The sequence below is a fragment of the Opisthocomus hoazin genome, chromosome 11 (assembly GCF_030867145.1).
Source record: "Opisthocomus hoazin isolate bOpiHoa1 chromosome 11, bOpiHoa1.hap1, whole genome shotgun sequence".
NCBI lineage: Eukaryota > Metazoa > Chordata > Aves > Opisthocomiformes > Opisthocomidae > Opisthocomus > Opisthocomus hoazin.
The window spans coordinates 23,663,757-23,689,509 of NC_134424.1; the positions used below are offsets into that span (position 1 = coordinate 23,663,757).

Sequence of the window (25,753 nt, forward strand, 5' to 3'; positions counted from 1 at the left end):
GACAGAGCGGGTTACTGCCGGGCAAGCAGACCTTCTTTGCTGGAGAAGGTGACTTCACTAGCAGTTGACAGGGTGTTCCTCTTGAGAATTGGGAAGTGATTTCTCGGGATAGACAGTCCCGTGGTCTTACATGGTTTTTCTCACCCTGTGACCATTTCGTATTTGCGAAATGAAAATTTTCTGAAGGGAATTGCATTTCCGTTCATGTGGCTATAGAAATTATTCCTCCAAATACTCAGTCGTCATAAGAATACTCTTCCATCACTTGGAGGCTGGGATTGTTTCATGCCTTTGACGATCTAAAGGTTAGATTCGTAATTATGTAGCTGATCAGCACACTTATGTGGTTACTCTGCGCTTGTGAACTGTATTTGCCCTGAACACCAATAAGAAGTAGCTGTGAATTATAAGAGCTGGCCTATAAGTAGCCAGTCCTCTGTTGGTGTATGCAAGGTATCATCCTGAACCCAAACCAACACTTGTCTCCAGTTGTGGAGTTGCTGCCTGTAGGTACTGAACATCTCACATATTTCAGTTATGCTTCTTGGTGTTTAACACCACTGATACTCAGACTTCAGGCATCACTAGCAGAACATCAGGCTACAAGAGTGCTAGAAGTGAGATGCTGCTTTCCTAGTAAAACACGTCCTTTAGCCTACTGTGTGGTATTCCAATTGCAATTCAAGACACTGCATTGCCTTAACTTTATAGCCTCAGCTGTGTGACTCGCAGTGAGTAAAACTGGGTTTAGCCTGCTATCAGGGCAGCTTTACTTTGGAAATATTAATGCCATAAAGACGTCCTGGAAATTATCTACTAGGCCTTCATAGAATCTCAGGATCCAGACTAATGCACCCTCTCTGCTGTAAATCCACGCAGCCGCTTGGATCCAGTTTCTGCATCATTCTGACAGGTGCAAAGGAGTGATTCAAGCTATTGTAATTTTGAACATTATATTTTTTAAAAAAGCTGTGAAGGACCACAATTTGAGGAGAAAAAAACCCACTTTGTTGCTTTGAGCATTATGATGCATGGACGTAGATTGTGCCTGTTGTGCCTCTTCATTGCAAGAATTTACCGTAGTTTATGAAGGACATTAAGGATGCGATTTTGTTGCTCTTATAGCATTTACATAGTTCTTTTTCTGTCACAATCGATGGCAATTTCATCATTAATTTCAGAGCCAGGCATATTTTAATCACAGTAGCTGTCAATCAGTTATTGCTTTTTATGTTTATTTAATAACAGAACTGCAGGAGATCTCAGAAACTGTAATCAAGATGGAGCCCTGACTTCTCTATTTGTTACATTAAATATATGAGGATGTGCCCTTACCCCATACACTGCCTGATCAACAGAACAATTGGAATTATGAAGAGATAAATGATGGGTTTGGGGAGAAAGTGTGTTGGTGCATTGTTTTTGTTAACTGTGCTTTGCTTAGATTTCATTTATGTTCAGACAGAGTGTGGGCTACAAGCCAAATTCATATTCCAAGGGTTGCTTCTTTATTTCTGTTGTCTAACAAGACTATATGGTTATAAGAGCCGAATCAGGCCCTGCATTCAAAAGTTCGTTTTAAGCATCCTGTATGTTGTCATTTTATGTCAAAACTTATGCCAATACAGATTTTGTTTCATTCATACATCTTTGTTATGCAAAAATAGTTACTGATCATGGGCTTTTTTAGCAAGACTTATCAACGAAAAATATTGTAGTTACGTAGCCCTTCGTGTGCCTTTCAGGAATTCATTTGAATTTTATTTGGAGGAAGGACGATTCTAGGTAGGGCGCAGACAGAGATGGCAAGTTTACTGCACTGCTGTGATTTGACTCCAGGTTTCCAGAGAAGAACAGATGCTGCTTTAATCCACTGTAGCACAAAGCCCTAGTATTACGTTAAAGGGGACTGCAAATTTAGCTAAATAAATCTTCTTTTGCTTCCTTACAATAGACAAAAGACTAGAAACATTTTCATGAAATTATTGTAAAGATATCATCAATAAAAATAAAGTAAAAAAGCCAAGCTTTGGTATGATTAAAAATCAAACCCTTTTGTCCCTGTGCGAGAAGCAGAGAATTAGAATGATGGCTTTGATAGCCTTTAATACAGGAAATTGGTGTAGTATATCTGTTAATCAGATTCTTTCAATAGTTCAGTGTCATCCGAGTTAAACTTGTGCTTAAAAACAAAGGACCCAATTCCCTGTTGCCTTTTGCTGCGCAAGCACAAAATGCAACAGTTCTGATTTGGCTTCCTGTTACAGAAGAGGCTAGATACAGGGCAGGAAAATAGAAAAAGAATCCTAAACTTGTTTTGAGGGGTACTTGCATTGTTTAGTCCGAGAAATTTCAGTTGCCCCTAAAACTCACCAGATTACCAAGGATGGATGTGTCATAAGTTCAAATGTTTTGGTAAGAACAGAGAAAAAGAAAACTAACTTCCTTCTGTTTGTTGATATATGCGTGACCTTTCAGGTCATCTTTATGCAGTGTAAAGGAAGCAAGGATGCAAACCTGATGGATTTTCTGTTGCAGGGTATGTTTACAGCCAGTCCTGAAACTCGAGGAAAGTTCACATTTTGGCTTTTAATTTAATTTTTACTCCCCCCCTTTACAGTAGAATAGCCCAGACTCAGTCTCAGATCATGTGGAGAGTTAAATACAGCAGTGGCTATGGGCACTGGAGCTCAGACAGCTGTACGTTGGACTGTATTTAACTTGAGTTTAGTGTGTTCTTTTTAGGGTAGTCTACAGACGTAATGTTTATAGTTGTGATCCTTTCAGTTTTCATGAGTCAAGCTGGCGTAGGCCGTGTCAGTACTTGCACAGAACTCTAAGGATAAATCTTCGGGAAGGAATGGATGATATAGTTAGTCATTGTTCATAGGAGATGGACAGCAGTGTTCCTGATCCAGCTGCAGTTCCTGGGGGTCTAATAGTACACAGAACAGAATGGGCCTGTATAAACCCCTGACTTTTTGGTCATGGTTCAGCTTGATAATAGCTTTTCTCTCAATCTAACTTCCCTCTGCACTTTCCATTGGGAATAAAACTTATCTTTATTTTTCTTTCTTACGTGGTTTTGCTGTATGGTAATGTGCTGTGAAACAGCTGCTGAATTTCCATTCTAGAGGTGTCTGGGGTGATTCTCATGCTTTGAAGTTAACGACATTTCACAGGGTGTTGAATGTTGGATAATGTTTTCAGTTGTTCTTAGATTCTTGAAAGACAGACAGTTGATTATTGTTGTTAATATATTCTTTTCTTATATTTTATTCTGCGCACCCTGTTTAGAAGATACCAGTGATGTGAAGCATTTAACAGAAACTGGTTTCAAGAAGGAGCTGATTCTAATGCTCCAAGTTGTGGGAGAATGGGACTTTACAGCTAATAGTTTCCTATTAATACTAGTAGTTAATACTTTGTGAAATTGAAAGGGAACAGAGCATTACCCAGCTTTAACGGAAATTGTCCCAAATGGTGACAGCCTGTTGCAAACTTGGGTTCTTCTCATGTTATTAAAATGTGATTAAGATGGTTTTTATTAGTTTTGCCTAGAAGAAAAGAAGTATTTCAGGTTTTCCTGTACTGCCACAGTGGAGCATGTTACACAAGATCATTTCTGACTGTGTTTGGTTGACCTTTTGAAAGTCTGTGTACAGTATTTAATTTTCAGTTCACAAAATGGTGACTCTTATTCAGGAACTGGACTTGTACCTTATCCTAAAAGACCATTTTCCATTGCGGAGAGATCTATGAATTAAGTCATGGTAAAGAGCCTGTAAATTCTAAGAATGATCCAAGTTTTATATTTTAGACCCGATGTTCTTTTGCGGTTGATCAGCCTCACGTGCTGCCCCCAGCTAAGGCAAGCTGTATCAGCAGAAGTCAGTGCAAATGGTCGATGCTTCTGGGAGCAAGAGTTGCAGAGCTGTACTGAGTGTCTATGTGCTGCATCGAAATGAAGCTGCTACAAGCTGCAGTACCACCTAACAGTTACTTTCATTCTCTGTATGTGCAGTAAATCCTCTATTTTTGGGTACTGATTGGAAGTAGCTAATAAAATTATTTAGAACGTAGAGCAGGTCTTAAAATTTGATAATAGATAAGCTCTGTAAGGAGAAACTAGTTGGCTTATTATAAGCTTTGAAATAGCGTTTGTAGGTTTCCAAGACAGGACTTGCTACCTGTGTTACTTTTGTATTGTAATCAGTGGGATGGGTCAGAAGTCCTACCAAAAGCCTATGTTTAATTCCTCACTAACAGAGAAAGAACTAGAAAATATATAGACTCAGCATAATGGAGAGGAAATGTAAAAGGAAGGAAGTTTGTGGATGAGAAAAAGCATCTGTCAGCTCTTCAACTGATTTAGAGGTTGTAAGCAATCTTCTGAGGTCTTGTTTTCCTAAGAGTGAAGATTTACACGTAGGAAGACACAGAACATCTTTTTGGGTATGTCTGCAAATATCTTCTGTATTTGAACACATTGCCGTGACTCTAAGTAACATCTAAAACTTTTTTTTTTCCACCAAACTCCATGCTTCCAACAAAAGATCTCTTACCGTTTTGTTTCCTTAAATGTTATGTTCTGTACACTTTGATATAAACCTTGGGTGTGTTGCAGAGGATAAAAATCTCACTTTTATGAGGAAGGCTGTGATTAAAGACTGGTTAGCAGTGATTCTGTCCCAGTAAGTTACAACACAGACCTCTCTCAGTGTGTGCAGAACGCGTAGGGCCAGTTCCCATTCTCACTAACCTGGTAGCAACACTCTGAACTTCACTGAAAGCAGGACCAAGTGTTCTATGTTCTCATCCCTTCTCTTCCTACCCAGTGAGAGTTTCCCATGCTCGTTTGCGTTTAGGCATGTTGAAATTACATTGTTCTCCCTTAGAGGAAACTAGTAGGGTTTCTTGGCCCTTTGGGTTTTGTTTTTTTTAAACTTGGCATGATGTAGTTGGCAGTCAAAATGCAGGGTTTGCACAGTGTTTAAGATTGAGTGATACTTTTAAATTACATAAACATCTAGATGCAGTTAGATCAATAAAAGGTCTTTCTCTGAGCAGACTTTTAAAAGGCCATCCTCCTTTTGGATTGGGTTTTTTAAGTACGTTGCTCTATAACCTTATGAGATTGATCTGTAAATTCAGAGAGAAGTCAACCACTAAAAGTTGAACATTCCCTTTCTTTTTGATTTTAAAAGTGGGAGAACTTTAGCCAACTACTTCTTTAATTCAAGTGAGAGAGCAAAGTATTTCGTGTTTTATCAGTGACATTGTTTTAAAGCACACCTCCTTACATAATAACTATATATTATTAACTAATTGAAATGAAATCCCTTGGTTGTTTTAAATAGGTCTTTTTGTATAACTTTCTTTGGTTTATGTGATTCTTAATTTCCCTGTGCCCAGGCACACAGACATACTGGAAGGGAAAGGCTGGCCTCCTCAAAAATTGTTCCCAGTTCTGTATACTGCATCTTATTTGTAATCATTTTGAATCGTAAAGGCGCAAAACCATAAAATGAGTCAAGTGATAGGCTTTATCAAGTGTATTTGATCTAAGGTGAGAATATAGTTTTGTTCTAGGTATGAAATTTCAATGCCTAAAACTTTTTTTGGTGAACAGGGTTTTGTTAAGGATCTTTAAACTAATTCATGTTTATATGATATACAGTATATAAGAGGGGAAAGAAGAGTATTGAGGTCTGAATGGGGAGAGGAAACTATGATTTAGTCTCTTATAGAACCTAGCTGCCAGCAAGGTTTCTCAGCGGTGTCATTCTGTATCGCCTCTACCTCTGGTGGGCTTGACGCAACAGCTGAAGCCACGACAGGTGAAATACAAGGGTGGCTGGTACAGGATGCCAAGGATTTTTGCATTATATCAAATGCTGCTTCAGCTGTGCTTGCAAATCAGTTTTTCTCAGCTGCAGAAACTAAATCTACCGTTTTAAAATTGGCTTTGTATGAAGGTTGTGTCGTGATATAAACAGTAAAATGTATATTAATATCTCACCATCTTAAATACATGTCGTATGTATTATAGGTATGCTAAATATCCAGAATGTAATACCTGGATAAATAATAAATAGCTAAGGTCAAATTCTACCACAGTTATATTGAGAAACTCCACAGATTTCTGAAACTTGTCCTATTGCGTAAGAGTTTACATAGGAGGAACAGGACAAAGTCTCCAGCGGTAGGTAGCCCTTCACAGGTTTTGTTAAATGGTCAGATTACCTCAGTTACACTTAAAAATTTTTAGCTTTAATCACTATAAGAAGGTAAGCATCCTTTTGAAGCATGGATGACATTGTCTGTGTTAGTATGTTTTATGCTGCCACATCAAGAGGAGCTGACCTCTAAACCCTCTAAAAATTCTAAAAATTGGACTGATAAATTGAAGAAATCTTCCTCCAGCCACAAGCCTCAAATTATTACCATAGTCATCTTTTACTATTGTTTTAACCATTTTCTAAAAAGTTTGAGGTATGGAGTACTGAATAAACATATGCTGGGTGATGATTAATGCAGATTAGCAGAGAATGACGTTGTCCGTCTTTACCTAAGATACAAGCTAGCATTTGTAAGCTGTACTCAAGTTCTGTTGATGCTGTCAGTCTCCTTTGTTACTTTCCAGCTGCTAGATAATGAAAATAAAATACAGCTTTGCCTTTAGCAGATAGGTGTCATAAGGCATTAAGTGGGTACTGGGTGAGGGTTGGTTGGTTGGTTTGACCCTTCTGTAGTAAATTCTTACATATGTTAGCCAATGTGCTGCCACTGTTTGACTTGGGCAAAGGTGATGTGTGAGATGTTTCACCTTCCTTCTCCTCCTTGGAAGCTGAAGATAATCTTAAGTAAGCTCTTTTCAAAGGAATATTCTTAGTTCTTAAATCTATTATAAAAGTTATTCCCTGAAATGGGGAAGTTGGGTAGATTTTTGTTTGGCTTTCTTTTCATCTTTCTGGTGTGCATCTCCATTTCAGAAGAGACAGTGCATTAATACTTACATTCTGTTTGGGAGTAGAGAAAATAGTCTTTATAATCTCTCATCTTTCTTCCCCTGCTCTCCGCTACTACTAATGGCACATAAGGTTGTGGGTCAAAATGCCCTTTTTTAAAAAACATTTCTGCTAATGCCTTTTATGGGGTTATTTAGTGAGAACTAAAACTTGATAGTGATAGAAGGGATTGTCCAAGTGAGTAGATGTTGGGGATTTTCTGTAATTTTTAATCCAGGCCTTGGACCAGAGAGCAAATGAAGGTTTGCAGTGCACAGCATGGTAGTTGTCTGTGGAACGCTGGTCGCTCTGCCAATGGTCGTCAGACTGTGTCTGAACTTAAGCTGGCAACTGTTATTGGCAGTCTGTTACACAGAGCGTTACAGAATGAAGCGGTTGCTTTGTTAGTGTTTGCTTGTGAGACACATGCAAATTTTGTCTGGATTTTCCTTGCAATGATATTTAACTTCAGTAAGATTAATTACCTGGGACATTACTTTGATGTGCATTCAAAGGTTTAATTTGTTTTTCACAGAAACAGCTGAATTGAGAGTGCGTTCTAAGTAAAACAAGTTGGTCGATATTTCTGTCCTGGATCAAAGCTTTTGTCAGTGCTGGTGAATACTGTTGTCCATCATAATGGCTTTGAACTTTTGACAGTGTATATTTGAAAGTAGATTGGTTTGTTAATGTTATTGCATTTATTGAATTTGGGGATTTGTAGACGTTCTTAATATAATTGACTTCTGTTTACTAGACAGTACAAAACAGACGTGGCAATAAGAACTAGATTCTAATCTATTGCAAATTGTACTAATAATACAGTTCTGCTCAAATGTTCTCACTCCGCTGGGAAATACTGTAATGGGGGTGGGGGGTGATGCTAAAAATCTAGCTTGGGCTAGTTTTGCATTTTGAGAACCTACATTAAGGACTTCTTGTGGAGAGTCATTTGAGATAATACAATGCATACATCAGCACTTTAATTAAATACACCTCCTAGTTTATAGCAGAAAGCACCACAGGTACTGCAATGTAAGCCAACGCCGAAGCAGTGAGGTGTACCCTTGTGTCAAATGAATGCTTATGTTCAGATTAAGTTGTGTATGGGGAGTCATAGTTTTAGTTAGCAGTGTTGTGTTTGTAACTGGCATTTAAAATTTCACATTCAAGTTAGGACTTCATTGCACTTGTAAAGACAAAGTTATATGCAAGAAATTAACTTTTGTAGAGGTTTGCTTCTATGTGGAATGCCTAGATTTGACCTAAACATTTTCGGCATTTAAATGAGTATTTTTCAGGCTTCATGTTGGAAGTGTCCGACCATACCAGCTGCTCTAGCAGCTGCCATCGTGCTTCTCTGTTACTCAGAGTTAGTTCCATGGGCGACTTCTGGTCTGCATTCTTTGAGCTAGGTAGAGAATTTGGATCCAGTTCAAGTGGGTATCTATATTTAGGAATTATGATCAGAGTGTGACTTTTTTAACCTCTATTAAAAATAGATAGTTGGTGTGAAACAGATGCGTAGCACTTCTTCCTTCCTGGGCATTTGGGCCTATTTATGTAGGATGTTTATTTTTCAGTGAGGCAGAAGTTTTACTGGGAATCATGTTTATGAAATGAGGTTTTAATACAAAAAGCTTCACTCTGGTTTGCATTTAAATCCATCTCCTAAATCATATATCAGAGTCCCTAGGTATCTAGATACTTTAACTGTAGGCATCGTGTTTATGGACAGAAGTCTTTCTGGGACAAAGGAGAAAAATAAGCTTTCTGAATTATTCTATCAGTAGATATGACCTGAAGGGAACCAGGTTTACATGCGTGTCTCCTGAAGAGGGGAATGAATGACGTGGATTCAGGGAAGAGTAGGCAGGTTAGAGAAGGGACAGATTTGATTGATGAATTTCATGAAGAACTACTCATGCAAATGCTTCACTGTTGCAACAAATAAAATAAACGTATAAATAATTCATTAAGTTCGATTTGAATTCAGGTCGTGCAGACTACCTGGAGTTTTGACTGCTGTGTGTGGCAAGTGATACTCTGCCACAGTCATGCTTTAAAAACTGCCTACTTCCTAAAGAACAGAGCACTTGTAGTGTCATGGCGAAGCAGAGTGGTTTTATCATTTCGTGCTGCCTAGAATTTGAAGTTGACCGTGTTTTTCTTACTGTATTCATATTACTTGTGCATACTTTCCACAATTTAGAATAAAAGGAATTTATTCTATGAACCTTTGAACTTGTGTTCATAATCTTAAGGATCTAAAATGCTATGGAGAAATCTTTGAGATGTAGCAGCATAAACTTATTATATTGTCATACTTCTCTTTATGTCCAAAACAAATTTTTTACAGGATTAATGTAATGCTGATTGTTTCTCATGCATGTGCCATCCAGTTGTTAGGGCCTGTTTTCAGTTTCCTGTCTTTCTGTTACAGTGTTGAAAGTCCATTCTAGATGAATGATGAAAATAACTAGTGATTTCAGAGAATGTTCATTGGTAAAATAATTTCTCAAGTATTTACTCTGTTTGGCTGGGAGTGTCTTGGTTCTATTTTAAAATGTTGCGTGCAGTTTTGGTTTGGCATTTACATTATTTAGAAGCATGCTGAATTTCTTTGTTGCTTTTAGTTCCAAACTAAATCTGCAACACACTGGTTTGAACATTTGGATGATTTCTGTAAGCGTATGTTCTCATTATCCTTGCATTGTAGTCGTACAGATGCACTGGGATGCTTCACTACTGTGAGGTTTGTGGGGGGAGTGGGAATACTGAAGAGTTCCTTGCATCTGATGTTGTTGTTATGTACTTCCTCTTTACATGCACGTAGTTTTAAAGATAAGGTACTGGGCCTCAGTAAAAAGGGAATTTCTGCTTTTCTGGTTTTCATCTTTCTTTTGTAGTATAGTCTCTCTGAGAGGTAAATGCTCGTGCCTGTGAATCCAAACCTGCAGCTTCTCTGATCATTTTGCCATTGTTGTCAGTGGAACGAGTAAGTCTGTACTCAGAAATTTAAGTCTTGAGGACTCTTTCCAGTTTCCATTTTAAACTGAAATATTGAAGTGTTCTTGTTTTTTGAAATTTGGTCTTTACTGTGCTTATTTTTGGTTTTGCTAAGATAATAGTTTGGCAAGATTTGAAGGAAAAGGAAGGTGTAAATATAAAAATGAAAACTAAATCAAAGAATAGCAGTAGATATTCAAACATCCTGAATAATATGGTTTTTTAAAAAATATGGTAACGGTTTTAGTGTACTGGTTATTAATTACAGCTTTTGTGATCACAAGTAATAACTGAACGTATAAAATGAGAGACAGGGAAGAAAAGACCTCCCAGGTTTCTGCGGCTAAAATGCCCAGAGAGGAAATGTTTTGGTTTGGTCATGGCTAACCACAGAACTACATTCAGCCATTAGGCAGGGGGAAGAAGGAGACAGAGCTTTTTCTTATTAGGTAATTCTTGAAATGAACTTATCACCTGAATAGTGGGAAATATTTGTGAAAAACACAACCTTTTTCTAGCTAGCAGCAACATCTACCTCATATTTTGTCAGCTTGGATCTATTGTGTGCTGCTTTAGTCCAAAGATACAGCCAGGCACGGTTACCCAGCTGTGACATCTAGGCAAATTAGTTATAAAAGCAGCTTTTGGCTGCCACTGCCTGCACACTGATGTTGGTCTTTGATTCAGACGGAGCAGTGAGCTTTGTTTCTGTCGCTGTTAGAGCGCAATGTGCATCATGGGTACGTACCGCCTTAGCCGCACTGCGGGAATGACCCTTATCTCACCGCCCTGCTGATGAAGCCCACAGATCCTACTTGCATGCACATATGTCACTGCAGCTGATGGATTTTAATTTAAAAGTGTTTGCAGAGTGTGTGGCCTAGCTCTTGCAGGAAGTCTAGAGCCATACAGACACAGAAGAAAAGAAGATGCCTGAATCCATCTATTTTTGGTATTTAGTACTGGTTTATAGCCATTATAAAAAGTGAAATTAATCTGATTTTCACCCATAGTTTTACATATCCATTGAGATATGTTAAAAAGACTGTACTCAGTTTCCATTTTTTGTAAGCCTTTCTTCCTCCCTATTGTTCCTTGATACAGTGGTGTTTGGGGTTTTTTTTAACAGTATTACAAGTTGAGGTTTATGCAGGAAGAAACTTGCAGTGTCAATTTCTGATAAAATACTGATTTAGTCAGTGCTGGCCACTCTTTCAAAAAAGTAATTTAGATGTACAAAGAAACAAAGTTTTTGATGGCTTTCTTAAAGTTTTGTTCATACAAAGTCTTATTAATAGTGCTAACTATTTTTAAATATTTAATTTCCATTTTCACTATTTAGCTGCTCCATTCTCTGCTTCTTTGTAAAATACTGGCAAGGAACCTTTATCTTTCTGTGGCTTGGCAGATAATGAATGTCTACTTTCTGCTGAAACAGGAGTGTGATAAAACAATTGGAGTTCTAAAAATGAAAGATTAATTTCAACTGTGTTGCCTTCTCCTAATACTACACAGTCAGAATACTCAACATATTGACGGTCTCCCTAGTAATATGCCATTGCACATTGCAGAGAGATGAACCAAATTCACCCGCTAGAATTTTTTTAAGCACTGAAATTAGTAATTCTACTGGGCATGTATAGTACGTGGGCGGCAGATGCCTCAAAACAGAGACCTTTACTAAGAAGTTCTTTCTAATTCCAGTTGGGACTGGGTCAAGTGTTACATTGTCCATTTCTGCAGTGTGCTTAATGTACTTCATTTCTCATCCATCTGAGAAAGACAGCGCGTGCAGAGTGGCTACTGGAAGTGGTGTGAGAGGTGTCTAACTACTCCCCTAGTCATAGCAGGGCTTATTCTAATTCTTGTTGCCAGCCTAGAGCACAGTCTCTGACATTTTTGTGTGTTGGCATTTTTAATAAGTGAATAGATAAAAACTGCCCTTATAACCCTGCAGTGCCTGGCTCGTGTTCTGAGTCTGTTTTGAAGCAGAGGTACCCTTTCTAAGCATGCCGTCTTTCAAAATAGACATGGCAGGATTATTCTCAATTCCACACTCCTGTTCCACAATGCCCTGTGTCCGCTTCCTCCATAGTGGATCAGTACATCTTGTCATCCTTAAAGCTTCACACAAGTCATATTTGTTGAATTATTTTTCTTTTTCGAACACATGTAAAGTAAGAAAAAGTAGAAAGCAAGCTGCTTTGTTGGTGATTTATTTTTGTGAAAGAACTCATATGAAGCTTCAGCTGCTCTTAAACGGACAAGGAGGAGCTGAATGGGAGAAAGCCCTCAACTATGCAGTACTGACTGTGCACGCTTGTTTGCTGGAAAGGGCTGCCATACTGTCGTACAGGAGGCTGCCTGTTGTAAATGATAATTACTTCCCTGCTTCAGAGGTCAGATGTGATGGCAGGGAATAGGCCTATAAGCAAAATGAGATCAAGCGTTACGATCAGTCAAGGATCATAGTTATGTCTGGATAAACTACAAAAGATAAATTATAAATAAAGAAGAAACCTGTAACTTTAATCAGAGCACCAGGCAAACCCCTTTCCAATTTTTTTCTGATTAGGGCAGTAACCTTATTGTTGATGAAAAGGTTAAGTGATCCATTGAAGGCATCATTATTAAAATGTCAACATGAGATTATAATCAGTATGGAAGGGTTATTAAATAGTACACCATTTAAGGGTGAGGAAGGCAAAAAAAGTCACAGAACCTAAGGGGGAAATAGTGATAATTCCTGACTTCCTGTTAAAAACAAATTTACCATACTTGTATGAAAAGTACCTACAAATAAGCTTGTAACTAGGAATCTGTGATGTACAAAATAGCGTGGCCTCACAGTCAGCAGAACAGAGAAATGTATTTTAGTATTTAAAGAGAGAACGGGAAGCAGTTTAGTATCCTAGTAATTTCTTTAGCGGATGCTTTAGGAAGAATGATTTGTTTGTTTCTAATGGGTGGTTACACAGTTTCAATGTCACTAGCAAAACTCTGGATAATTTATCATTTTTAACTTGAAAGCCAGCTGTATCACGGAGGGAAAGGGATTAGTTTCCTGTCAACTTCCTTTTTGGAAAAAGTGATGTGTGCACACTGAAAATATTTCCAGCTTGGGTAAAGTATGTTTGAAAATGCCTTTTGGGTAGAGTCGTATTTTGATGGGCAAAGAAAGAGGGCTTGCTTTTTCAGTTTTGCATGTTTCTATAAACATTTTGAGAAATCTAAGGGGCTTTTTTCTCTTTCACTTTAAAAAGTACGCACTGTTCAAGCTAGGAGAGTTCTGCCAGCGTTAACTTTGATCTCTTCCGGCACTGCGGTCCGGTGGAGAACATTCTTTCAGAAATCGCTCTGTACTTTGAACTGTGGAAGGGACTGCTGTGGTACGTGTGCAGCAAGGGTCACAGCATTTCGTTTCTGAGAGGAACATAAGGGCTTTATTTTTTATGTTCCTATACCTGTGACTGAAAGCAAAATAAGAAAAACAGGGTGTGGTGGGAATGTGGAATTTTACTCCTTTGGAGTTTGGATGTACCTGTCCCTAAAACAAAAGGTAGGGGAAGTACTGCAAATGCTTATATTCATGCATGTGTGGAGTGTTTACTAAGTCTTTTGAGTGATTTAAAAACAAGCAAAATTTCATTTTTCTGTCAAGGCTCTTGTGCACAGGATGAGGCAGATAGTAAATATTTATGTGAGACGTACGAAAAAGACATAATGTGGAAGAGTGAAAGTGCATACACTGTTGCAATGTGAGACGGCCCTACTGTAAATATAAAAGAAATACAAATTACTATTAGTCATGGGTACTTCAGGCTAAACCTTGACTAGGACTTAGTTTTAAAATGTTTCCTTATTGTGTACAGTAACTCCTTTAGTATATAGCTTTTTGTTTCCTTTATTCCTTGGCAAAACAGCATTCATATGAAAGCAAAGTGTTTTATTTGCCACATAACTCCTGTTGTGTTTTCACTACCTGAAACTATTTTGCTTTCATTAGCTAGAAACACCATCCCTTGGGATGACTTACTACAAAGCATGCCAGAAGTATCCCATGGGAGCAATCTTTCACTAACAGAGAAATAAATGAAATTTCTCCTATAGGTACTTTTTCCTGACTTCAGTTTCTAGAAACACAGTAGCTCACAAGATCCATTAAATCCCAAATGTCCTTTGAGTAACGTGGAAGTAATCCTTTTATGTCAAACTGTAATGTAACAGTAAGAAAGTATTGCTTTTATTTGTCAAAGCAAGGAAAGACACAAATAAGCTTCCGTGGTTTTGAAGTAGAACAACTTGGAAATGAGCAGTCTTAGAAGAAATTAAAAGTTTCCATTTATTTTACACAGTAGCTGTTGAGTGACTTACTCAGGATGTTATTGCTAATTACTGTGTAAAGTTGAACAATGCTTGGAATCTCCATTCTCTCACTTAACTCATGCTCTAAAGATGACCTCTGCAAGAGAAACAGAGACTGGCCTAAATTACAGTGAAAGCTGTGGTGTTTGACATGAAAGCCACATTACGCTGTTCTAACTGCATCTGAATTTGAGCAAAATGTGCTGGACACATAAAGTGATACAGAGCAAAACTATGCTATTTGTTGCTGAGAATTTTGGTACATGATGCTCACCTGAGGATTTTCCTGTCTTTTCATTCTGTCTAGTGTTGAGGGTGAAGCTCCAAGCAGTGAAACTGGCACATCTTTGGACAGCCCATCTACTTACCATCAAGGACCTATAACACACAGTTCAGCTATCAGTCCAGACCATTACGATCATTCTGCTTACGGGCTGTACTCTGTCTCCCCTGGACAACAAAGGTCTCGGAGGCCGAAACTTCAGCACTCAACATCCATACTGCGAAAACAAGCAGAGGAAGAAGCTATTAAAAGGTCAAGATCGCTTTCTGAGAGCTATGAACTCTCTTCAGACCTACAAGATAAGCAGGTATTTGCGCTTTGTTACCTGATTTATGACAATGGCAATGCGCCTGTAAGCTGATCTTTTCAGCTGTGATGCTGAAAATACCTTTTTTTCCTGCAACCAACTTAGTTCAAAATAGTCATACGTCAGCGTTTTTGAGGCTTTTGACTGGCTTTTTTCTGTGTTGTGTCATCCCTGTGTCCCACGCACCCTCCCACCTTTTTGAAGAAATTCATAAAAGATATGTTAATAGTGTTAAAAATAAAAACAGTTCTACTAGGAGTTGTGATTTCATGCTTGATGCAAGTACTAGAATGTAATAATGCAAAATATTTTTCTAAGAAAAGGAGTCATTTTGAAACCTTGATATCTTTGTTGTTGCTGAAAGAAAGGAAGAACTTACTGCATCTGATGTTCTCTCACATCTGTGGGGTGAATTCAAGGTCTTGGTTAGTTTTATTCAACTAGGCAAAACTCCCATATACTTTACAAAGAACTGGATGGAAGCTATGTGGAGTTTCAAAGCCTTTGTCCCTAAAAAAGTGTTTCTGTAAGACGGTCAGCCTCAGCCATTCCTTTTAAGCTTTATTCTGAGTGTAGTCCTATTTAAAAGATGTTTCTTGCCATATAAGATCATGTTTCTAATTTGAAAATGAAGCTGTAATAGCTTAAGGTAAGCAAATATGCAGGATGCACTGGATTTCACTGATAGATGAACGGTAGCCAATTCATCCATGTTTTGGGGTTTTGTTTTTTGCGGGTGGGGGGTGGGAGGGGTGGTGTTAGAGATCTTTCTTGCCACAGAAGATTTTGTTTACTGTGAATCACTGTGGTATATTGCACAGTCACTCCAACTTGTACATTAACATGGCGAAAGTGGAAGCAGGCAAAATACTGCAGACAGGAAGCAACTGCTCCTGATTTTGGACCACACATTGATAGTCAGTGGAATTTATAGGGGCTAAGTCTCATTTTCCATCTGTTTATTGTTCTAAAATTTCAGGTTGGAAAATCATGAAATGTTGTTCCAGAGAGGCCTGGAAGAACAGAGCTTTAGCCCTGACAAAGTTGAAGCCAATAGTTGGGATAGCGAGCATGAGTTCAGTTTAGCCTTTATGCCTGTCAAATTCTAGACTGGAGTGGGGACATACCAAGTTCCTGATTCTTGATCTGGATTATGCCAGCTCTGCTATTAAATTGGACCTCCCTGTGCGATCTAAAATGCTACTTCCTTTCCTACCTTTGGCTGTCATTTCTGCTAGAAGTCTCATAAGGGATCGATACAGAGTGTTAAGCTTACTAAAGAGGTCTCTTGCGCTGCAAATACTCACAGAGCCTAATTCCATCTGTCCTTTTATGCCAGTTTGATAGAAAATGAGGCCTGCAAATGTTATTTTGTATTTGTTTAGGGAGTCCTACACAATAAAAAGTGACAATGATACATAAAGGAAGCTTGATACTGAGGAGTTGCTTACTGCTCTTGAAAAGCTCTTGTTGACATCTCAGAAGATACTTAAACACTATTTAGGAAAATGTTCGAGGCTTTACCTACAGGCAGTGTGCATTAAAGATGCATTTAAAAGATGCATTAAATATGCATTAAAATTTATTAGAAATATTATTCACAAGTCTAGTAAATCATCTAGGCAATTCCCAAATGCTCTCAATTAAAATTCCTACTAAAACCATCTAATTTATGATAATCAATGATGATGTCATTTTCATAGAAACATTTCATAGAATCATTTTCTGTGTAAACCTGAAGGAGATCATCTTTCATGTGGAGGGGGAATGCGAGCTGCTGAACCTGGCATTAGCACTGAAAGAAATACCTCAACTACTCCCAAACGGTAGACATAATGGACTAGGAAATATTCTTCAGTAGCACTTAGTTTCATCCATAGAAGGGGGATGAAGCCCCTCTGCACATCAGTATCTGAACTTCGTAAATACTTGGAGAGATCTCCAAAGTGTGAGGAGGAGAGATTGTCTGTGCACGTGCATGTAACATAAGTAATTAAAACAAGGTGTCTAATAAAAAAAAGATACCTGGATTTGCAAGTGACGGGAAATGACTTTTGAATCACTGGAGTATTATGAGAATTGCAAGGACTTATACAACAATGGTGGTGTTAACTGTACTACCAAGCATATTGATTTGTGATGTATGTTTTGTGTTTGTGAATAGTATGGATCCAGCAAAGACTGATTAGAACAGAAATTAAATGTTGGGGAAAAAAATTGAAATAAAAGTAGTTATTCATCTTGTTCAGTATTTTTTAAATAATTGATGCTTTTTGTGTTTAGAAAGCAAAGGTTTGAAAATATCTAATGAGTATTCCAAAAGTATTGACATGTCATTTTCACTAATTTAAACGGATGGCATTTATAATGTATTTATTTTGCATATTCGTTCTGTTAATTGGGAACACTGGCAATGTTGAATGTAATTACAAGAATGAAAATAGATTTGAATTTGTATTTGGAAAGTCTGAAATATGTTCTAGGTTTGAGGAAGACAGTGTATGTGGGTATTCCATTGGAGAAACCTCTCTGGAAGTGTATGGTCTGGGAAGTGTTGCTTTAATATCAGGCCTAGTTTTTTACCTTTTAGCTTTTTATGCTGCCTGGTTTTTATTCATTTACAAAGCAACGCATGCCTGGAAAGACGATGGCCACTTTTGGAATTTACTCCCAAAATATGACAATTTGCATTATACTTGTGTTTCACTTCTCTACGATTGTCCCTACAGAGAAAGAATGACTGCATTATGCTGCATTAGAGTGCTGTCTGGTCTGCTTTGACGTGGACACACCAACGCTAATGTGTGAAAACCAAAATTTCAACACACATACACATGCAAATTGCCAACACCTTAATTTTACATGACAGTGTTCACAAAGTCATATTTTTGTCTGTATTTTTATAGTGGAACTTGCAAATGACTGTTCAGTTCACTATTTGTGCAGTTGCTGGTCTGGAGCTGGTAGTTTTTACTTTCAAAACCAGTATAAACTTCAAAAATTTCTGAAAATTAAAGTTGTTAAAAGCAAACTTTTTTACATACTTTAACCTTTTTCTAACCTGCATAAAGTTACAAAGCAATTGTGTTTGCCCTTTCACAGGTGGAAATGCTAGAACGGAAATATGGAGGCCGTCTCATAACTAGACATGCTGCTCGTACTATACAAACAGCTTTTCGCCAGTATCAGATGAACAAAAATTTTGAGCGTCTTAGAAGTTCTATGTCTGAAAATCGTATGTCAAGACGCATTGTACTGTCCAATATGAGAATGCAGTTTTCCTTTGAAGGACCTGAGAAAGTCCACAGCTCTTACTTTGAAGGAAAACAAGTTTCTGTTACAAATGATGGGTCAAAGCTGGGATCCCTGGTACAGTCTGAATGTGGTGACCTTGGAGAGTCAGCTACAATGAAGCCTCCAGCAGCATCTACTGATTTTGCTGATGCTATAACAGAACTGGAGGATGCTTTTTCCAGGCAAGTGAAATCCCTTGCAGAGTCCATCGATGATGCACTGAATTGCCGTAGTCTACATTCTGATGAAGTCCAGACTCCGGATCAAGTCAGAAGTCGTGAAATGGAAAGGGACAGTTGTGCTCAAACTAAACCAGCAATTCACAATGTGGATCACAGGAAGCTTGATGAGATGACAGCATCATACAGTGATGTTACATTATATATTGATGAGGAAGAGTTATCTCCACCCCTTCCACTTTCCCAATCAGTAGAGAGACCGTCCAGCACAGAATCTGATCTGAGGCTCCGGTCCGTGAACTCTTCTCAAGAGTACTGGTCCATGACCCACAAAGATGATAAGATAGACACTGATACGAGCTGCAGGAGTACCCCGTCATTGGAATGTCAGGAACAGAGGGTGAGAATGGACCATCTACCATTGCTAACTATAGAGCCACCCAGTGACAGCTCAGTGGACTTGAGTGATCGCTCAGAGAGAGGCTCATTAAAGAGACAAAATGCATATGACCGAGGGATCACTAGTCAACGAGGAAGCCCAAAACACATCCCTCACAGTATTCCTGCCAAGATTATATCCCGAGAGGAGCAGGAGGCAAGACATAGGGCTAGGCCTATAGACAGTCATTTAGCTATCAATGGCACAGCAAACAGGCAAAGCAAATCAGAGTCTGATTATTCTGATGGAGACAATGACAGCATCAACAGCACTTCCAACTCTAATGATACAATAAATTGCAGCTCAGAATCGTCTTCTAGAGACAGCCTAAGGGAGCAAACCTTGAGCAAACAAACATACCACAAAGAAACTCGCAACAGCTGGGATTCCCCTGCCTTCAGTAATGATGTTATCAGGAAACGCCATTATAGGATTGGACTGAACCTTTTTAACAAGTAAGTACAGCGTTTCCTCCTTTTCTCTCTGTGTTTGGTGGAAACACAGCCACTGAACCGGGAATATTTTCCTTATATAAGATAAGTAAGACTAGTATCTGGTACTGACTTTTCAGTGAGAAACATAAGTTGTTCGTGGTGACTGTTGGTGTTAGAGTACTTACAAGCTGACGTCTTCGTAGTTAAACAGCTTTAGGGGTAAAGAAAAAATATAATTATGTGTATATATATATATGGTAGTTAACTGTTAAAGAGGATGGATTGGATTTCTTTCTTGTTGAAAAATGTGGTGGCTTAATCCTTATCCATTTTTGGTGTTACGACAAATTCACATTTCTTCCTGCCCTAATCATGTAGGCATTGTAAAACTTCTCATACAGGAATTGGAAATGACAAGCAGCATGGGTTTGCTGTTTAACACACGCAGGGCCTGAAATTTGTTCAGTAGATCATCAAAGCTTTGATACTAGAAAACAATGCACTTAATATTTTTACACTAATTACATTTTTATTATTTATCATAAAATTATAATAAAATTTGTATTGCTGCCTATGACTTAATTTTCTCATGTATTGTTGTTCAAAACTTCTATAAAACAACTTTTTCAAGTTTCTTTGTTGTATTGAAATACTTTATTCTTTGGACACTCCCATGTGGCTGTAGAGAACCATGAATATTACGATTAAGAGTAACAATATACTGCTTAAACTCTGTATTCACATTACTGGAGTTCATTAGAACTATTATAATTGGAAGATAAGAACAGCTAGGTGGCTGGCATTAGAATTCCTAGCTTTTCTTTGCTGCTCAGTTGATGCCTGGTGTGCCAGTTTCCCTGCCCTAGAATGGGTATCATTTACTTGAACCTTTTCTGGCACTAGTGCCTATATAAAGCTCCTCAGAACTCTTAGGTGAAAGATGCCAAGGGCCAGAATTTGTTCCTATTTTTCTTTAAAATAGTGTTGGCAGCTCACAGTGTTTGTATAAGTTTTTGAAATTTTCTACCGAGTACTTCAGGATTTCTCTGTGGAAATTTTGTAGCTTCTGAAGAGCTAATAAATATTTCGTCATGCTGGCATAGACCTTGCTTCACAGTCTCCTCCAGCTTGAATGAGTTCAGCCTTCCTTTTCAGCTACCACAGCTGCGATCTGGTTTGGTTGGATTAATAGGTCGGTAGTTCATCATACAATAATAAGTTGTAACATTGCTAATAAATAGAGCTCTTTGATGCTATCATGTGAGGCTGTGCATTACAATACGAAGTATGGATCGGACAGGTTTGGCTGTAAAAACTTTCAGGTTTGTTTCTTTATCTTTGTGAAAAGTTAATAGGCCTTTGCAGAAACTTTTAACCAGTTGGAAGTATGTAAGTCATAGGATCTCTGCAGCTTTTGCTGCTCATGAAGTAGACTGGGTAGGAAGAGAAATCAATATGATTTTTTTAGAAGATTTGAAAACATTCACATTCTTGATGTGGGGAGGAGGTACTGTTTGGCTGACATTTAAAAAAACTTGGTGTTTGCTCAGCATTTTGCACAGCAATTAAGCCTTAAGCAGTCAGTGGTCAGTGAACTTCAGGCTTGATAATACAGTCTTTTGAGTCAATTGCAGAAGGGTGTAAGAAAAAAGGTGAATGGAAAAAGTGCTTAAGTGGCATGCAGAGAGGAATGAGAGCACTGGAAGTTGTCAGATTCTTCTAGTCACATGCCATGTCAGTAGGAGGCTGACAGTGAAAAATACACATCAGGAACAGAGAAGAATAGAGACTGTTATTTGAAACACATCTAAGTGGTCTTGCTGCATGGACTTAAACCTTTTTTCTATATTGACTGGTTATAAGGTGACGTGCAGTTTCTTAGCAGTGAGTTCTAGAAGACAGCACTGCGCAGAACTCTGTGCGTGGTCTTTTGCTGTGTGTGATTGTTTCATTCCCCTACTGCATTTTATCTCCAGTATTGACACAGAAGTGAAGATTCTCATCACTTTCTGCCGAGTCACTCTAATTCTATTGACAGCTCAGACAGTTCCCAAGTATCCCATGTATCTTAGTTTTGATTATACCTCTTCACGTCCAGATTGTGACATTTCATGAATAGCCATATTTCCCTTCTGTGCAATGTCAGGTGTCGAACCACCATAGAATGTGATGGTACCTGAATCTGTAAACCTGTTTGAAAGGGAGCTGGGAAACTTCCAAAGCTTTATTCTTTAAAAAGTTCAGAAGGAGACTCTTAAGAGTGTATCAGTGGAATTGCAAACTGCATTTTGTGAGGTAACTGGAGGGATAGGGATTGTGTTCAGGCACTTGAAGGGATGATTTCTGCAAGATGAAGAATCCTTTTTCCTTTCATATGTGTGCTGTACAGGTGCATTAGTTTCAATTAACTTCTGAGCATTACGCTCACAGTTCTCAGCACATGAAGTGTGTCACAGCATCTTGTGCGCCCAAATGTTTTTTGAAAAGCAAGCCACATGCTAGATGTGAGTTCCCTTGGCAAAGGCTGCTATTTCACATGCAGAACAGCGGAAAGGAGGATTGCCCAGGCTGGCTGGACATGGAAAGGGGGTCTGCAGGCAGGTGGGCTTCCTGCAAATCAGTCCTGTCTTTTCAGTTTTGCTGTGGCAAAGATGCAACTGCTCAGCATCTCATATGAGATGGGTCTGCCTATGCATCCAGCCCCGTGTAGCAGACTGCTTGTTCTTCCTGTCGTGTGAGCGGATGTGCACCTGCGATGTGATGGGATACATTTTTTAGTCTGCTCTCCAGTGTTCAAGTCAATGCAGCAGAATCATTTAGGTGTCTTTGATCATGTGATCTTTCATGACACGTTTATGATCATAAAATGACAGAGTAGTACAAGTCTTGGCAGCGAGCTCTGGAGAAGACGTGTGCTCCACCCATGCAGAAGGACTGTGCACAGAACTGAAAGAAATGGCTTTGAAGTTACCCATTACAAGAAGGCAAGCTTTTTTCCAAATGTCTGCACCTACCAGAGGAAATTTTAGGGATGTCTTTTACAAGACGTTCGTGTTAATTTCATTGCATCTTTGAAATCTTTCTTGCAAATTGATATCCCAAACCTTAATTAACAAATAATCATGTCATTTCTTTCTGGTAGATGAAACTTGGCTGAAACGCAAAGAGTTTAGAACCTTAAAGAAGTGGATGAATTGTAGTAAATACTTCTGCTTTGTTCACTAGGGGTGCTGGAAGAATGAAGTTTTAAAAAGCGTGGAAAGTCACTGTCCTCACAGTTGAAATTTCAGAAGATGCTTTATAATTTTTCTAGCTTTCTTATTACAGTAATAATTTTCAGAAGCCAAAGTGAAGGTTTCTTACCAAAGGCCCTTTATTAGACTAGCAAGTTATGGGTGGAAGTTGAGCACAGCTGGTGGTCTGGTTCACTTAATTGCCATTATATGCAAAACATTAGTAGCACAAAGGTCCTTGGAGAATGAAGAACACAGGACAGTAGAGAAAAACCTGTAGGCAATTGAAAACCATTTTTCTAGGAGTTTTGTCACTGGATCGTAGAATTTGTTTCAAACTAATTTGGCACTCAATTTGGAACCTTGGTGTTGATTAAAGTGTACTTTTTTTAAAGATGTTTTGTGGCATGTACTATACTAGCACAGAAAGTATTACCCAAATTGGAATGATTTCTGCCACAGACATCGCAACTAAGGAAGAGCTTGTGTACATTCTCCTGATTTTGAATGGCGGTAGTGATTTCACCCTGTCAATGGGCTGTCAGCTTGTGTGTTACCATTCATTGCCTGCCTAAAGGAAGGATTGCAGGTGCATGCCCAGAGTGCAGAGGCTCCAAGGGAAGCTTGGTGCAGCCAGCTGTGTTGAAATAGGCATCTTCAGTGTAGTTTGAAAGGGTTGTAGTCTGGGAGAAATTATACTAGAAACCATTCCTCTCTTACAGGCAGAAGGAAAACACTACCTAGAAAGGTTTATTTTGCAGGCTCCAAACCCTGCCAATGCAAATCCAGCCTTTGAGACTGGTTTGCTTATAAACAAGGCTTCAAGAGGGCTTTTGACTGCTGCTTTAAAAACAAAAAAAAAGACGATGGGGGGAAAAAAAAGTAAAAAGGGCTGTGATATGATTCTCATGTTTGTTTTGACTCCAGGCTGGAAATACCAGGTTTACCAGTTATTGCAGCCCAATCCGGTAGGATTTTCAGGTTCTATTCTGCTACCGGTGCACTGATGGTTCTAACAGATTAAACAGGACCGAATGGTTTAACCTCAGCAGTCTGAGGAAACACGTTCTGCCCTTGAGTCAACTTTGCAGTTGGTAGCAGCAGACTGTAATTCTGTGCAGAGCTGTGCGTGCGTAGGAAGAAGTATATTGCTAGGTTCCCTTCTCTTGTGCCACCGCGATGGTGGCAGTAACTCTGGCTCTTGCCAAGTACTTGCGGCTGCCAAGTATTTTTGTTGATGACACTGCCCTCAGTTCCTGTGTCCTCAAACTGCAGTGACACACCCAGCTGGGCCACATCAAGTAGAGTACGATGTGGTGATTATTCAGCATTCTCTTGGGTAGGGAGTACAAACACTTTCTGTATTAATAAAGTATTTTTAACAAAACTTGGACACAATTAGAATGGTTTGAAAATGTGATGTGACTGTGCCTAGTATTATAAAATGTGGGAGATAAAAGTTTTTGTTTCTCAGACTCATTTGTTCATCTAGCAGAGACTAGTCATATTTGCTGTCTCCTTTGGGATATCAGATATTGGAAGATGCCATTAGATGTCCTCTCATCTGGCAGTGTTCCTGTGACGTCGTGGTTTCCTGCCACGGGAGCCAGTCTTGCTGGTGCCAATTTCTGACAGTGCTGGTGCAGAGGTACCGTGAAGTACGGCGTGTGGGCCATTTGCACCAGGCTGCTCTGCTCTTTATGCTGTGGCATAATGTTGTTGAGGGCTCTTTTTGTATAGTGTTTGGCTGAAGGTTTTACAGCCTAAATCTTGCACATACATCTTGGAGGTAAATGAACATAACACCACTTTACACTGCTAGAACAGAGGATAGGCTAGAAATACTTTTACAATACATTTTCCCAGATGCCTTTCACCCCCCACCCCCCCTTTTTTGTCCTCTTTTGCTTTCTGGAAAACAAAGTGACAGATGGAAAACTGTTCCCCATGTGTCCTCAATCCATTACAGTGTACTGTTTTGAAGAGTTTTCTGTAGCTTCCTTTATAACGGCCTATTATCAAGGTTCCCACTATTCCAAAGTTCTCTGAAAGGATTTATTGACAGGGCTAAAAAGGCATGAGTTATCTGTTTGCGTTATGCAGTGATGTATCATCTTTTGACCTGTAAGCCCTGAAAGCCCTACCGGCTTCATTTATTGCATGATGAGGATGATTTTATTCAAAATCTAAAAATCACTCTTATTGTGAATTGAATACTAATTCCCGGAGCAGACGTTTTAAAACATGTCTAGATTCCCTGGAATGTTAATTTAAGTATTTATTTCACTAAGTAGATATGAGAGGAATTTGCTGAGTGCTGGTGGGATTATACCAAATACAAAATTGCAAATTACAATTTCTAAACAAATTGTTGTTGGAAACCTGAGGTGCACAATAAAATATTTGTGAAAAGGCACATTTTTCATTTTCCATGAAAGCAGCTTTAACTGTTCAACACAGGTGTACAGTTTCCATCATTTACACGTAGGTAGAGATTGAAGGTAATTTGGATTCTTAAGTACTGTTACATTCAGGAAGTACTTTTCTCTATTTCTTTTTCTCTATTTGAAATCCTTAAAAGTTGCCAGATGTTATTAAGCTTTTTTAAAACAGAAGTTTTGGAAGTAGACATTAGTTTAAATATCATAATAAGTGTACTAATCTGATGTTCCTCCATTTACACCAATTACATGCCTAATGAATTTCACTTAGGATGCTCAGCATACTTTCTGCATTGTTTTTAGACAGGTTTCATGGCATCCATTCAGCATTATAATATCTGGTCTGAAAACGTGTATTTTAGATTGTCCCCCTTAGAATTTTAAGTTGAAAGCTTATTGGAAATATTTCTAATGATTTTAGACTTTGTAAGTGCAGATTGAGTAGGAGCGAGAAGGTGTAAACCAAACTGAGCTGGTTCTATTTACCTTTGAACTAATTCTTTTATTTTGTCAGCTGATCACTAGTATCTTTGCAATTTGTATATCTTCTGTGAGTTTTTGGAATGATTCAATAGAAAGTGGAAAGGGGAGACAAGAGGCTTATTCAGGATTTCGCAACAGAGCTATTTGCCATCCTCGTGTATATGCTGAGAGAGACTTTACTGTTGTTACAACATCTGGACTGCAGATTATTCAACCACAGGCAGTTCCAACAAAAATTAAAATCAAAGCACTCCATGTAGCTTGGCCGCTAACATG

General features: G+C 38.6%; 1 protein-coding gene across 7 annotated transcripts in view; it reads left to right on the forward strand.

Moving 5' to 3' along the window:
- Positions 1-25,753, forward strand: part of IQSEC1 (IQ motif and Sec7 domain ArfGEF 1) — a 388,154-nt gene that overhangs the window by 314,990 nt on the left and 47,411 nt on the right. For all 7 annotated transcript variants that reach the window (XM_075432772.1, XM_075432773.1, XM_075432766.1 and 4 more), the window contains 2 exons: positions 14,692-14,974; positions 18,077-19,341. In XM_075432772.1, coding sequence (XP_075288887.1) covers positions 14,692-14,974; positions 18,077-19,341 — 1,548 coding nt within the window. The remainder of the gene's footprint in view (positions 1-14,691; positions 14,975-18,076; positions 19,342-25,753) is intronic.